Genomic DNA, 17281 nt, shown 5'->3' on the forward strand with positions numbered 1-17281 from the left:
AAGAGAAATACGCCCCCACACACAAGATGGCCATACCACAATCCCTTCTCCTCTATTCTCTTGGGATTTCATGCATTGTTTTTCACAGAAAGCCATTTTTAAATTTTGTTCTCCCAACTGTTCATGAGACCGTTCTAAGACGAGTACTTTGATTGCAATCTGGAAGCCATATTGGATCAACAAACTCAACTGTTTTCTCCAATTGACACCACAGTGACAATTTTTTAGCAAGTACAGTGGTTGTGGAGAGGAAGGGGTTCAGAAAAGGAGACCAGATGAAAAACATTTCAGTGAAAATTATGAGGAATTCTTAAAACATTTGTGAGATATTTTAAAAAATTTTTATTGGCTTAACCGAATGAAAATGTCAACTTCCAGATAGTGGAATCCAGGAGGAGAAAAAAAAAAAAAAAAAAACTAAAGTAAAACAGAAATTTCACTTAAAATTAAAATAAAAACAAAGGCAAAAAGTCGTGTGTGTGTGTGTGTGTGTGTGTGTGTGTATTTACATTTGTCATATACTAACTCATCTTACTCAGAACTAGTAAATGTTGTCTACAATGACAATACTCATTTTCTTGTTTATTTATTTATTTACTTATTTGTTTATTTATTAAGAGGCTTTTGCTCCTGAGAGAGAGAAAGAGAGAGACAGTGAGAAATCACCCCCCCCCCCAGGGGAGAATGGCCATGCATCAACCCTTTCTTCTCCATTCTCTTCCTGGGATCTTGGATGCACGCACACACATACACTTGTCATGAGCTTCAACCCATTGGGTCTGAAACTTGAACTGCAGTTGACCATGTGGGAGTCCGGCAACATAACTACTATGCCATCTGCTGAGCTCACCACCAGATTATGACATGGCTGGCCACGGTTCAAGTCCTAGACCTGACAACTAGATCCGGCACTTATATTAAGATAAAAAAGCCTGTAGCTTTGGAATGATGACATAAAATTTCACTTCTTTATTAATTATAAATTTTTAACATTCAAAAAAATTTGGAAAGGGGTTTGCATTTCCTTTGTTTTGGAAGAATAAAAAGCAAAGGAACTCTGAGTTGTAAGAATTCAGGCTTTCTATTGGACTTTTGAGTTTAAGTAAATATCTAGGTTCTAGTGTTATTACAAAGGAATAGAATCACATATTGAAATATTATTCAAACCAAGATAACCAAGAATTCCATTTCAGTTATATGTAAGCAATTACCTACCAAACTAAATATTTAAACAGATTATTTAGACAGCGAATTACGTGACTTAACAGGAACAAAAATCTTTTAATGAAACTTTAAACATTCTAAAAATTTCACCAAATTTTTCTATCTCCATTTATAACCATCCACATATTCATTTTCATAACATTTTACTGTGTAGGTAAATGTTACAAAATTTGGAGAATTAGTTAAGACTCTCATGGTGGGTATGGAAAATGAAATGAAAGAATGTATAAACTAAATACTATTCTCAGCTTCAGATCAAAATGAGGTTTGCTCTATTTAACAGGACAATTGATATTCTTTGGTTTATTTACGCCTTTTCTGAATGGATGGTTGGTTGGAACTGAAAACCAATTCCATGACCTTGATTTGGCCTTGGCAAGGGTGTCTTCTTGAGAGTCAAGAGGAGGTTTCTGTCTGGTTTGAATCCAAAATCAGTTCAGTGCAATGGGGCTTCTTGTTGTATTAGCAGGTTTCAAACGGAGAAATAAATAACTGGTTGCATTTCGTCTATACTTTAAAATACTGTTGTAAGACTGCAAATAAAGTGTTTATAAATAATGGAATGATATAGAGAAAAAGCTTATTACAGTCATATTTTAGTTCTTGTGTTTACTATCTCTTGGAAAATAATTCGAAATGTATTACAAATGTCAATGGGGTCCAGTCAAAGAATGATATTAAACAATTATAAGAAATTTATTTTAAATGTAAATATAAGCACTTATCTTCCATTTCATGAACATTTTTTTATCATTATAGGTCAGTTTTCCTTTACTCTTTTCACTCATGGAGATTGACATATTAACCAGAATTACTCATGAATTTTTTTAAGGTTTTTGCCATAGGGCACATGCTCTACCTGGAGAGAGACAGAGAGAGAGAGTGAGAGGGAAAGTGAGAAATCTTTTCCCCTGGGGGTGGTGGGGGGGATGGTCACAACGCAATCCCTTATCCTCCATTCTCCGCTCAAGATCTTGGGCATTTATGCAGATTTGCCTGGCATGATTTTCCACCTGTTATATTCAGGACTTGAAACATAGTTGGCAATGTGGGAATCCAGAAACTTAACCTTTGCACCAGGTCACAAATTCATAAAGAAATATAAGCCTATAGAGCTATATTGTATATCCATTCAACCTTTTAAACTTAAATACCTTTTGCAATTTAAAAGAGTTCCTCATTCTAATAATTTAAGATAAAGTATTAGAATCTATAAAATAAAACATTGAGCATTTTTTAATTCTTTTCAGTATTCACAATATGTAAGCACAAAGTCTCAAAATAAATTGCATAAATTAAAAGAAAACTGTGAGCAGGTAAACCTCAAAATATTATCTCAAAAATATGCCTAAATTCAGAGCAGTCAGGGAAAATCATTACCTTCAATCAAAAAACTTTGTGATATTTTTTTCTTTACTTGTGATTAAACTGGTATTTTCCATGGGATTTATGTGTTGACATCATAGATTGTATTAGTAATTGCTATGGTTTCCAAGATCTTTTGTCTAACAATTATCAAAGAATGTAAATACATTTTTATTTTGTTCAACTTCCATAGTGTTTTTTTTTTCTTAAATTCTGCAGTTTTATATAAAAATGTGAATTTCTGATTTCCTTTAGAGAACAAATATGGCCTAGGCTCATGGTCCTACTTGGACAACAGGTGACTAAAACATGGTGCCATCTGTTGAGTTTAGAAGTAGAATGTGCTGGGACCAGGCAATGGTGGAATGGATAACATCACTGTAGTCCTACATAGCCAGCCCCAGTTCAAGTCTAGGACCTGGTGACTTGAACTCATGTCAGACACACGAGTGTGTGTGTCCAAGATCCTGGAAGGAGAATGGAAGAGAAGGAACTGTAACATGGCCATCCCCGCTGGGGGGAGGGAGAGGGGTGATTTCTCACTTTCTCTCTCACTATCTCTGTCTCTCTTGCTCTTCAACGAGTGTGCACACTAAGGAAAAAAAAACCTCTTCTTTTAAGAAAAAGAAAAAATGGAAGTGGAATGTGCTTTCCATTCTCTTATATCAGTCTTTTCTCAATTTGTGAAATCTCTCCATTCCTGACCCTTTAACTAGGAACTAAGCCTGGATTGTGAAACTTTATATATTTTTACTTAAGAAATTTATTAAAATAATTGCAAAGACTAGGATAACATGAAACAAGATAGACCTAATACTATTAACCAGTATGATCCATTGAAGAAAAAATGCAATGAAATATTAATACAAGTAAATACCATTTTATCATAGAAGTCAAATAATTAATTCTCAATTCTGTTAAAATGATTTTATAAGCCTTCATAAGTAAATGTAAAACTATAGGATGGAATTAAAGTTAAACACAGCACACCTGAATATCTATAGGAATAATTTATGGTCTAAAATCTCCCCATACAGCATTCTTTCTCCCAGGGAGAAATAAATAAAGAATGAGAGTCAGATCCAATAATTTGTAGCCATCATTCATCGTTTTATAGGTGTAATTAGTAAGCTTAAGTGGAACTATGTTTGGAGATTTACTATCTCTGGAGTGTGATTATATTTGAATTAGAAGAGTCTGCAGTTACTCCACAGTATATGAAAATACAAATCATATTAAGAGAAAATTGCAAAAATATAGTAAAACATTTAAGAAACTAACATTTCCATCTTAAATTTGAGTCAAAAACAACTAGTTTATCTTTTATTTAGTTTTGGAAGAGAGAAATAATGATGCATAATATGTGTCTGCAAATAAAACTCCTTATGCCATATTGTTTAAATGAACAAAAATATTGCAATTCACATCCTGTCATGAATTTTTAAAATGCTTAGGAAAATCTGGCACATATACTTTTCATTTATCCAGTTTTAATAATATCTACTAGAGTGTGTGCCAAATACAGAAAAAAGTACACATATTCATTTGCCTAGTAAATTTTTTAAAAATCCAAGATACACTTTACTTTTACCAAAAATGAATATATTGCAAGTACTATTATATTAAATTTCTGAATTATTAAAACAGAGAATTGTTGTAAGCATTTGACCTCTATTAGTCATTGTTCAAACTTCTTTACATGTAATAATAACTCAATACTCATAATAACTTTATGAGGTAGATATTATTATAATGATCTGTTTTCAACAGATTAGAGAACCCCAAAATCAAAGGGTTTAATATACACCCTCAGTATTAAACAGATAATAAACTGCAAAAGAGGAATCCTTTTTTTTTAAGAGATGTTTTGCCTTAGGATGCGTGCACTTGCTGGAGAGATAGAGAGAGACAGAGACAGTGAGAGAGAAAATGAGAAATCACCCCCTAATGTAGATGGCTACACCATAAATCTCTTCTTCTCCACTCTTCTTTCAGGAGTTTGGCAAATTGTAAACACACACCCGCTATGATTTTTAAGCCACTAGGTCCAGGACTCAAACTGTGGTCAGTCATTTGAGAGTACAACAACAAAACCACTAGGCAGTCTGCAAGATCCATAATAGGCAAATTTTAACCTTAAAATTCTGGTTCCAGAATTTTGGTTGCATGTATGAACCATGGGCACATCAGATGTCTTTGTTATTTTGACAGAATTATAATGTCAGTAATAGTGAGATCAGTAAGTGGCATGATGGTTAATGTGCTGGACTCTCCTATGACTGACTGCTGTTCAAGTCCCAGACCTGGTGGCTTGCTTTCTCATTTTCTCTCTCTTTCTCTCCCTTTCTCTCTCTTTCTCTCCTTTTCTCCTTCTCTCTCTGGTGAAAGCATAACAACTATACAAAATCTTTAAAAATAATAATAAATAAAATTAAACAAATGATTCTTTTTTGAAAAATTTCAGTAATAGAACTGATTTTAGCAACTGAGTGAGCTACCAAGGCCACAATATTAATATATGTCAGTGTCAACAACAGACTATCATTCTCAGTTTGGCACCACTCTCTTAGCAATAAATTGTATTAATGTTCATTTTAAATTTTTAGAAATCAATTTTACAAATTAATTTTCAATATTAGTACTGAAGAAATCTGTATTACCATTCTTTAACCAATTTATTAATTACTTCTTTAACCTAATGATTTTGCTTTTCTTTATAGAGAAAACTGAATTCTTTCTTTTTTATAAAGAAATTCTTAAGAAATCGCAACTTATAAAAGTAGCCACAGAACCATGAAATAACCTTTGCCTATTGAAAATAACTTTACTAAATATAAATTCTATAGGTAATTCAGTTAAATTAGTTTATTTTATCACAGCACAAAACTCTACACGGAAAAAAACTATATATACTTACATTACAAATCTTAATCATTATAAATTTATGCCACCTTTATTATCTAGTTTAACATTTAACTACTCATACCACTTCATAAATTATTGTAAGATAAAAAGATTGCTCTCATATAAGAAACAAGGCATATGGAGACCAACTCAGAGATCATAAGTTCACAAAAGAACTCAGAGATCTAAGCCAAGTAGTTTATGTCTATATGCCTCAGTTTCTTCAAATATAAAATGAGATTTACCTGAAGACGAACAAAAATAACGTATGTAAAAAATCTGTGCAAACATTAAATTGCTTTACAAATCTATGTTTTTCATTGTAATATTCTGAAACATTGCTGCATCATAATGAATTCCCTTAATAGTCACCTACTTCCCTTCCTTGTGTCTTTTTCTATTTGTTTTTGGTTGTTATTTTTCATTATTATACTTTTTAATGGGCACATATTAGATGTACTTGTTTCTAGGGTATAGTGTGGTTTTTCACTATATGTATTCAATGGAGACTGGGACATACTTCAGGACATCAGCCTAGGCAAAGATTTTTTTATATATGAGCTCATGAGAATGGGTAACAGCAAAAATAGATAAAACAGTATTAGGTCAAACAAAAAAACAACTGCATAACAAAGGAAACAATCAACAGAATGAAGAAACAACCTACAGAGTGGGGCAAAATATTTGCAACATACACATTTATGTCTTTTAAACTTCTAGGTTCTCTTCTCATATTCTTCACCAGTTCTTTTGAATGTCCACTACTTGGCACTTGATGAGATTTTTGGATTACATCTCTTCCAAGTCACGTCTCAATTTTCTACTATGATTTCTTAGTTTGTGAGAGGAGAAACCCCTGCTGCAAATCTCCACCAGACAGATTTTAAATAAAGTTGGAACTGTATAGCTTCTGCCAGGAGACACTGCTGGTCAACATAGCAGTTGTTAGTAATAACAAATGGATTTTTATGGACTAATTTCTTTGAACAAGCTAAAACATTTTTTAACCCATGAACTATTTCCCAAATGATTAAATATACTGATTTTTGTCATACACACCCTGTAGTTGCCCAATATTTCAGCCACAAGAATAACACTGCCATTGGAACAAATGGTCAGGTCTTTAAAAATCTTATTTTTAAAACTAACTAGCTATATTCATTTACCAAGAGCCTTGCCACCTTTGAAAAACTGAAATTGAACTTTTTAAAGTGTTGCTGCTGTTAAAATGATACTGAGTACTAAATAATGTGTTTGTTTTTCAGTTGTTGTAAGTCTAAAGAGATTTTTTGAATACTTCAATTATAAAAACATTTAAAACATACAAACTTGTGCAATTTTTATTTTAATGAAGATGAGAAGTTCATTAAAGAAGATAAATATTTCATTAGATCTTAAATAAAACAAAGAGATTTTTTGGCTTCTCTCAGCACAAAATTCCTTTGAAAGATTAATTAATACATGCAAATTATGCAAATTAGACCCATGCAAATATTTTATGAAGACAATTAAGGGAACCATTAATTACTGCTTTTTTTGCTTCAGTGAGATTCATTCATTTAATTTTAATTTCACTTTAACTGTTTTGATGTATAATCTTGCAGCTAAGAACTTTATCTTTCCTGGCGGGTCACTTAAACTTATAAATTTCATCAAGTGAGCACACAGAAATCTGTAAAGATATTCTCAAGACTATGTTTAGTATCAAGAGAAATTTTTGACACAATGAACTCCCAGAAACAGGGAAACTGGAAGGGAATGTGAGCTCATTCTTGGACAAGGTTCAACTGCTGGAAAAGCAATTAATTTGCTTTGGCTGTGCTAATATAGGGGAATTAGAAAGTGTGACACAAGACAAATAGAAATAATTAGTTCTCCAAAATGATGTTCTCATTAATATGGTTCGAACAGTAGAAATAAAAAAAACATTATTGTGGCATGTCTGCATTCTGTCCCTAACCATGGGAGGTGAAATAATGCACCATAAGCATTTTTATATTTATAGTCTAAATGATTATTTTTTTCCTAAATGAGATTTTTATATCAAAGTGTTTTCTATGCCTTGCGTGTAAACAAATACATGTTATCGAAATTGATAAGACACTTTCCATAACCATGTATTTATGTACCATCGTTTAATTTTGTTGATTCAAATCCTATATCTTAATGAACAGATGTAAAATGGGGGTTTTTTTTGTAATTTAAATGTTTTCAGATCCCTTTTATGACACTTGAAGTCTAACAACATTTTTTAGAGAAATTATTTTAAAGACTATACTTATGTTCATCTTAAGCTATTCTGTTTCTTAAAGGTTCTTTCAGATGGCAAGGCTACTTCTACTCTTTAATAATGGATACAAAAAGAGAAAGAAGGCTTTGTAAATATGAATCATGGGAGTTAGTTCTAAACTATATTATTAGCCTTCCTCAGCTTTAGTAGACATTTTACACATTCCTACTCTTATATGAGTTTCAGAAAACAGGCTTATTGCATATAATGCCTATTTCTTTTTCTCCTTATATTCAATGTTAAAAAATCTCAAACAAAATCTATTATAAATAAATTTTCATTAAGTCTGAAGAGAATATTGCACCATCTAAAAAATAAGAAATTAGTACATTAATCATAATTTTAAAAACTTTCTAAATTGTTTGATAATCATAATAAAGAATCAAATATCATTAAGAAAAAGTTATAAAAAGGAAATGAAATAAGCTTATTTTTCTACCTGTTCTCTGATAGTTTCCTCAACTCTGCAGTCATCATTATTATACTATCATACAAAGATTTAAGTGTGTTTCATCATTGATATTTGTTCCGTTATTATTGTTTTCTAAAGCAATCTTAAATTAAATTTTCTTTGTTACAAAGTAATCTCATTTTATTCATCCTTAAACAACTAAGTTCCCCAAGTTTCTTTTGCATATTTACAAGATCCACACAGATGTTATGTCACATCTTCTAAATTAGGATCATCTGCGAGTTTCATTGATACACTCTGTTTAACCACTCATCCCTGTCACTAATTATGATGTTAAATCAAATAGATCTAGCATTGATCTTTAGGGTCCCCTGCTAATATCTTCCCAATTTCCATTTATCACCATTCTTCGATTATAGGTCTTCAGACAGTATTAAAGCAAAACCACATAAGGGCTCATGAATAAGACAATTTAATTCAATTTTTCAACTATATCCATGTTAACAAAACATTGTTATATCTTCTGTTAATAATTCTCTGTTTCAATACCTAATAGTACTTTAGTTAACTAATATCCATTTTCCCCTCTCTAAATTTCTGATTTCAATCCATTATCCCTGGTATTCTGTGATAAAAATAATTTATAGGGCCAACAGGTGACATGGTGGTTGAGGTACTGGACTCCCACATAGCTGACCATGGTTTGAGTCCCAGGCCTGACAGCTTGCTTTCTCATTTTCTCTCTCTCCCCTTTTCTATCTGTCTCTCACTGGTGAGCATTGATAACAAATTTTTAAAATAATAATAAATTAATTAAAATAAATTTATATTTAAAAGTACTTTCTTATTTAAATAATTATTTTACTTAACTTTTATTTATTATTATTATTTTCCAGTTTGATCAGAGAGAGACAGAGAGGGAAAGTGAGAAAGCAAGTCACCAGGTCTGGGACTTGAACCCCTGTTGGCCATTTGGGAGTCCAGCTCCCTCAACCACCACACCACCTGCCGGCCCCTAAAAAGTAATTTCTATAACCACAGACCACTCACAATACCAACTCCCTATTGAACTATTTTTACTAGGAAAAATTATTGCAAATATAACATAAACTGAGCCCAATTATTTTATCTTAATTTATTTCATCTATTATCTGGGTAATAGAGTAAGAATTGAAATAACAGCACGGGACCAGCAGTTAGTGTAATGGCTATGTCACTGAACTCCCATGTAATCAACCATGGTTCGAGTCTCAGATGTGGCTTAAACTTATGCCAGGTGAATGTGCATGCGTGCCCAAGATCCCAAGAGGAAAATGGAGGAGAAAGGATTGTGGCGTGGCCATCCCCCCTGGAGGGTGATTTCTCACTTTCTATCTCTCTGTCTCTCTCTGTCTTTCTGGCACGTGCATGAGCCCTATAGCAAAATCCTCTCAAAAAAAAATCACAAAACCTCATGAAATGTCACAATGCAACACCAGACATAGTGATGATGGTCATTGTATTTTTAATTTCTTTTTTTAAAAGAATTATTTATTTTATTTTATGTATTATTATTTAATTTGCTTTAGGGAACATGTGCTCAGCAAAGATACAGAGAGAGAGAAAAAAGGCAAGAAAGCAAGTTCCTAGGTCCAGTACTCAAACTGCAGTTGGCCATGTGGGAGTCCAGTGCTTTAACCATCACATCCCCTACTGACCATTTTTAATTTGTTTTTGATAATAGCTAAGAATTTAGAAAACTAATTCTATGGTAATAATAAATCGACATATTTTTATGTAATAAGTAATTATAATGAATCACATAAGTATTTTGAGCAGCTTCATATTCTAAAATGATCACTATTTCTAATTTCATGTATAATTAGTTCAAATTACATAAATTGTTTTCAACAAAATCATGCAAGTGGCCTTTATCATTTGGAATTTATTCAGAATATATTCAGTATTTGCTTTTTTGTATGTTTTAAAAAGAATGAAAATGTTTACACTGAAATAATTATTTCATTATTCTAGAATTTTGTATGATATTAAAATTCATGAGTATCTCTGAATTTTTCTATTTTATCATTCTGATTATCTAGTTAGATGTGTAGTTAACAATGACCTATGATAACTGTAGAATAGCCTGTTTATTGGTTACTGCTTACAATCAATATCACCTTTTGTTCGATTTAATCAATGCTGTCTTAGATTGATTAGTTGCATTGAAATGCTGCCAAATACCAGAAACTAGTGCCAGGAAATGAGGATAAAATTTATTATTCTTTGTTTTGTTTTAGAGAATATAATTCTAAAATTTACATTTGAAGATCTAGAAAAATAGCTTGGGCTAATTCTATGGTGACTGTTTATTTTATGTGATTAAACAATTCAGTATACAGGGCTGGGAATCCAGAAACTACTCTTGAGTCAAGTTTTATTGTTAGTTTTATTTATTTGTTTTCTATGGAAAGCCTCTCCTTACCACCTTCTTTTAATCTAAATAAAAACATTTTTAAATATGATAAACTTAGTTCACGTAACTTAATAATATTCTTGTAAATCTTCACAAACATTTTACTATGGGGCTAATTCAACATTATAAATAAAGACCATTTTTTACAAAAAAAGGATAAGTAAATTATGTATTAGAGTACGAATGGATTCAGTATTTACCTTTTTTCCAGACCTCATAGTTATAATAAAATTTACTATTAACTGCTAAAACATAACTGTGTATACACTATGACCCAGTATGTATTAAGTGTTTTACATGGGTTATTTCATTTAATTATCACAACAGCTTTCTGAAGTTAAGCAATTGCTAAAGGGAAAAGCAGTGGAATAGATCCAAGTCTATACCTGACTCCTCTCTTTTCTTAACTGCAAGACTTTATAGAGGTGCCTAAAGAAGTCCCACTCCCACACCAAACTTAAAGGTGTGTTTTAAATGAATAGAAATAGAAATCTGTATAAAACAATTATATGACAGTCAAATATGAATGACACTTTCATCAAGATCTTAAAAGTGTTAAATTTAAATAAGGTTCAATTCAGGATAGTTAAAGTATGAGATTTTTGAGATATGATTCAGTAACTTCTATTCAAACACTTCCTTCAAAAAACAGGCTCTCCATGTTTCATACACTAAATTGAAACTGGATTTGTTTTTAATGCTTTACATTTATCATAATTTCATACCATGATAAGTTGCAGGAGTATAGATGTATCTTTATATAAATATGATTACCTTTTTAGTGTTTTTTTTTCCTTCCACTTTATTATCTTCACTCAAAGTGAGGATTTCTCAATTAAGTTTGGAAGTTTCGATAAACTTAGCATAGACCTAATGCCTTATATTTTAAAAAGAAATTCTAAAAAAGCAAGAAAGAAAACATTTTTCTTATTGTATATTATTCATTCCTTAGTAGTAGGTGGTTTGGGACTTTTTACATCATTGACAGGTAATAGGCTAACTAATCAAAGTGAATAGTTGCCACAATGTATCATTTAAGTAATTGTTGTTGCCTAAGATGAGAGGATAAAATAAAACTGGGACTTGTTTGAAGAAAGTCATCATGTTAGAGTTTTGGCTATATATAATGTATGTACATGCGTTTAAATGTGTAGGGGCAGAAGGGGTTTTAGAGACTATTTATTGACTAGCCCAATAAATGACTACCCTATAGTAAGTGGCCATCCTATACAAGAGACACACAAGTCCAGGCAGCAAGGGATGATGGAAAGAACAAAGACTAGGGGTTCTTAAGTCTGGATTCTAATGCTAGCAACCCTGCTAACTATTAGTGTGACTGTGAAAAAGTTAATCAGTCACTCGCTTATGTAGTCTCACCTTTACATCAGAATATACAGGAACTGCTCAATAAATAACAGCTTCTACTCCACCTCACTGTTTCAACAAATACATTATTTCTATTTGCTATGTAACATCCTTAAGTATAAATGAAAAAAAAAAAGAATGTATTAATAGGAAACTCACTGAGTGCTACATTTTATTCAATAAAAATTGAAGATCAAAATTTTCTTCATAAGACTAATATATGATATAATGCTTAGGATCTAAAAGTTACTACACAAATAACAATAATTTTAAAGGAACAAGGAAGGCATATTTTAATAGTAATAATTGAAAAGCATTTTAAAAATAAATAAGGCAACGTGGAAAGTAATTAGGCTACATAGTACACCCAATTCTATGAACTTCAGGTGCGACCTTTTATAAATTATCTACCAACTCTCAGTTTTCTCTTTTGCACAATAAAGACATTTATTTTATCTTAAAGTCCTTTCCCAATGCTAAGGCAGGAACATCACGAAAGTGTGCTTGGCATATCATCAGTATTGAATAAATATTTGTCGAATAAATGAATAATCTTAAAATTCAGCATGCATCTTCAATTATCTAGGAAGCAGAAAGAATATATTTTTAAATTGGAAAAAAAAGATTGTTAATGTGAAGGCAAGTCTTTCATGTCTTTTTATTGGGAGAATATTTGGTTTTCTGTGATCTGAGATCAGTCAGAAAGAGAATAAAAAGCCAAACAGTTTTGATTACAGCCATTGGATGTAAATAAAAGAGATGTACTTTCAAGTGAAGTCAAGATTTGCAAGCATAACTTGCAGATATTCTAAGATGTCAGAGGAAGTATGGTCCCCATTTCCATTGATTTTAGTAATTATTTTTTGGTTTAAGAGAACAAGTTTCTATTTAAAAAGTAAAATAAAAAGAACCAACTACCATTTCAAAAGCGAACGTTTAAGATTTACTTAAAAATTTAATAAAACACAGAGATAAACAGCAATATCTATGATTCTCCCATATATAGTTTAAATCTACCTATTGATCACCTAAAGAATAAATATTAATTTAGCAGTATTTAAAGAATAAATATTTATTCTTTAGATAATCAGTAGATATAGAAGGTTTAACCATTCACAATCATAACAAACTAGTAAAAAAGTGTGTGATTAATGTATATTAAACAAAAAAAGAAAGTGTTTATTTAGGAAATGTAATTATAGTATGTTAAAATTAATGTGAATTTTAAACAAAAAATTGGATACAACTGAATATTTATAGAATACAAACTTTAGGTCAAACAAGAAGAAAGAGAAAACCAACATTAGAAATGCACACAAAAAAAGAATAAATGCATACTGTTTATTCAGCTATCTGATATAAACATGGATTCCACCAGATTTTGCAATTCTGACTTTCCTTGGTATAATCAGGTCATCCTGTATTTCCTCCTACCAGATTTCCTCCAAAGTCTGAGAATGTCAGAATAATTAGGATCTTGACATTCACAGGTCTAACATAGGTCCTAAGAAATCAGTGGCTGATTACTTCAGGGAATATGTAGTAAGCACCGCTAAGTGCCAAACACTCTTTTCTTTCAGACAACTGGGGCAAAGTAGTGGACAGAACAGGCATGGTTTATGCACCACATCAGCTACCATGAGTGAAGACATTGAACAAGGAGCTACAAATGTGTATCATATTCCTGTAGTAAACATCTCTAAGAGGCAGCACTAGTCCTGGCATTCTGGCAGGTATCACAGGGGCAGAGGGAGGAGTCTGGGAAGTGATCCTAGAGGCAGAAACTTTTAAGGTGGAACATAGAGGGTGAGTAAGTAAAGGCAAGAAAGAGGAGAAAATGTCCTTAGTCCATGAGGAAACAGGGACACTTTCAGGACAACAAAACAACATAAGTCCAGTATGATGAGAGCGCAGAGAGTGAGGAGGAACTGGGTTGTGACAGTGTACACGGTGAGAGAGTGAAGGAGAGTAACATCAAGCTCCGAAAAAATCATTATATATGAAGAAGGACATTGGATTGGAGGAATGAGGAGACCACAGGGAAGGAACACTGAAGAAGAAAAGTTTGTGGAGATGAGGATACTTTTGTTTTGAACACTGAACTTTGTGTGCATGCAGATGAATTGCAACTTCAAGACATTATCAAAGGTGCTGCCTGTCTTGTCCTCTGCCATTCACGGAAGAAATTAATAAACCCAAAAATTAGAGGATTTATATTAATTCTATAAGTTAAAATTGAAATAACTATAACCTTACTAATAACCAAAAAGTTTGCTTATAGAGCATGGCATGCTTATTTTGTCTATTATGTAAATATGTTATTCATTGCTTGATTGTTTAATATTAACAATGAATCTATCATTTACATGCAGGAATAGCCCATAATTTTTCTTTCTTTAAAGAATTATTTATTTATTATTATGATGATTATTTGTAATTCCATTAGAGAGAGTCAGAAAGAGAGAGGAAGGGAAAGTGAGAAAGCAAGCCACCAGGTCCAGGACTCAAACCATGGTCAGCCATGTGGGAGTCCAACACCCAGTCACCACATCACCTGCCAGCTTTGCCCATAATTGTTGCTAGGTTGAATTTGGAACACCTTGAGGATTCTGTATATACCAGACAATTTAAATATTGTACCCACCTGAAGGTTCATATGCTTTCTTTTTTTTTTTTTTTTTGAGAGGTTTTTGCTATAGGGTGTGTGCACTCGCCAGACAGACAGAGAGAGACAGAGAGACAGAAAGCGAGAAATCACCACCCAGGGAGGAATGGCCATGCCGCAATCCCCTCTCCTCCATTCCTCCATTCTCCTCTCGGGATCTTGGGCACACATGCACACACGCCCAGTGTGAGTTTAAGCCACCAGGTCCAGGACTTGAATCACGGTCGACTATATGGGAGTCCAGAGACATAGTCATTACGCTAACTGCTGGTCCCCATATGCTTTCTTAAAACACTTTGACATGATCTAAGATAGTACATGAGTAGTCTCTGCATATACAAATCAGTTTTGTTTTTTTTTGTTTGTTTGTTTGTTTGTTTTTTTTTTGGAGAGATTTTTGCTATAGGGCACGTGCGCTCGCCAGACAGACAGAGACATAGAGACAGAAAGCGAGAAATCACCCCCCAGGGGGGATGGTCACGCCGCAATCCCTTCTCCTCCATTCTCCTCTTGGGATCTTGGGCACGCACGCACACGTGCCCGGCGTGAGTTTTAAGCCACCGGGTCCGGTACGCGAACCGCGGTCAACTACGTGGGAATCCAGTGACATAGCCATTACGCTAACTGCTGGTTCCCTATACAAATCAGTTTTGATATTGACTTTGGCCATAATGAGGCTATCATCTTTGACAGAAATGGCTAGCTTTCTATTAATTTGCTCATATGTGTATGCAATTTATACAAGGTGAAATTAAACCTTATGATTTTGTTGATATTATGCATATATTCACACACATGTAATTGTGCTTAAATCTATAGTGCTCTAAAATTGAGATCTTTTCTGCATCTGCAATTGCATTAGTCTCACATAGTATGTCTCACAGTAATATACAGTTCAAACTTGACAACTTAAAATCTACTTATCATGAATTTAGGTAAAATATATATAGGTAAAAATTTTATAACATTCCCCCCCCCACTAATGTTTCTTCAAACTTCTTGTTGCTACTTATTGCACACATGATATTCACAGAAATTTCTTTTCTTTACACTAAGTCCAGAATTTCACCTCTGGAAATGATTAAGAGACACAATTAACGTTACACATTAACCTAAAAAAATTATTGAACTTAAAATGCAAAATAAAAGAAAATGGGAGGATCACAGCAGTTAATCATTTTAGTTATCCCTTTGAAAATTAATTTTACTTTTAGTATTCATGTTGAACTTGTTGTCTAGAATACATGTTTGACTATAAATGCTACCTTCTGATTTTACTCTTTTTTAATAGTGTATTCTCAACATATTTCTCTCTTCTGTGCCATAAATCTCCCTTTAGTATTCTATATATGAGTTTGCTCAGCAGATTTGTGTTATTGAAATGTATATAATGGCATAGAGAATTTTTTAAAAATCCATATAGGAACTAAACAATCTCATTCACTGTTAACATTCAACATTTGTACCTACCTGGCAGTAACTATCACAATAATGAGTAGATGCTTAAAATTGTTAAGAGCTATCTATTTGATTAACCCATGATTTTATTTATGTACTAGAGAACTTATAAACCCTTCCTGCATTAGACTGGGCTTCAAACATTCAATAAAACACATTTACTGTGTCCCAGATTAAATCATACATTGTTTAAAATTAATTATTCCTTTTTAATTGCATTGTATAAACAGAAATGACCTGTTAATTTAAAGAAAATCTATCAGCACAAAATGAATTCACTCATATAAACAAGCAAGATGAACTTGACCTTGTTTGAACTTGTTTTGATGTGGCCCAGATGGTAGGCTACATGCTTGAATAGCAGGCTAAAGCTGAGGAAAAACTCATATAGCAAGATCTAGATTTATAGCCTTCTGCAAATTCCTACCTTGTATTGTCCTTTCAGCATCTGTTCTGCCGCCACTGCGGTCAGCTTCTATCTCTGGGGTCAGAGAGTCTAAAAGCACAGAAAGGTAAGAGTGACACATATTTCATTTGATTTCTCTTGTCCTTTTAAAAATAAAGAGCAACTTGTTCACTTGGTGCTGAATTAAAATTACATAAATCTGTGTCATCTTTTAAAGGTTGAACAAAAACTATAACCATAAGAATTTTTGAAAGATTTGAATAGATAAATAAGTAATATTGTTCAGAAAACAGGATGAGAGTTGAAAAGTTCTCAGATTAATATTTTATCATGTGTTGGTAAAGACAGATTTAGTTAAACAGAGAAGCGATGCCAGGACCCAGATCCTGGAGTTAAGTAACAAAACGGTAAAAAAAAAAACACCTATGGAATGAAGCATTTCCCCTCAACATGGTCATTCTTCTCACCATGATTTTAGCTACAAATATAGTTGAATGAATCAGTAGACACAGAAATACACAAAATCACAACCACGTGTCTAAATTGCCCTTTGAGGATTAAAAATGAAAGTTAATCATGCATACGTATTACACCCTCTTACCATTTAAGACCCTCAGACTATCTGTTGAAGCTGCCTGTTTTAGCGTCTGTTCTGCTTGCTCACGTCGTTTTGTCTCAAATTCAAGTGCTTCCTGCAATTTTCTCTTTGCCTTCTTCTCCTTCTTTAGCCTCTTTTG

The 17281-nt window shown here is 32.6% G+C and overlaps 1 protein-coding gene across 1 annotated transcript in view; it reads right to left on the reverse strand.

Annotated features, from left to right (window-relative positions):
* The window catches only part of DACH1 (dachshund family transcription factor 1), a 486510-nt gene that overhangs the window by 20982 nt on the left and 448247 nt on the right, over positions 1-17281 (reverse strand). The window contains 2 exon segments of the mRNA XM_027775957.1: positions 16566-16634; positions 17146-17275. Of these exon segments, the coding sequence (XP_027631758.1) occupies positions 16566-16634; positions 17146-17275 (199 nt within the window).

This window comes from Tupaia chinensis, unplaced genomic scaffold (genome assembly GCF_000334495.1).
Source record: "Tupaia chinensis unplaced genomic scaffold, TupChi_1.0 Scaffold000620_1, whole genome shotgun sequence".
NCBI classification, from domain to species: Eukaryota; Metazoa; Chordata; class Mammalia; order Scandentia; family Tupaiidae; genus Tupaia; species Tupaia belangeri.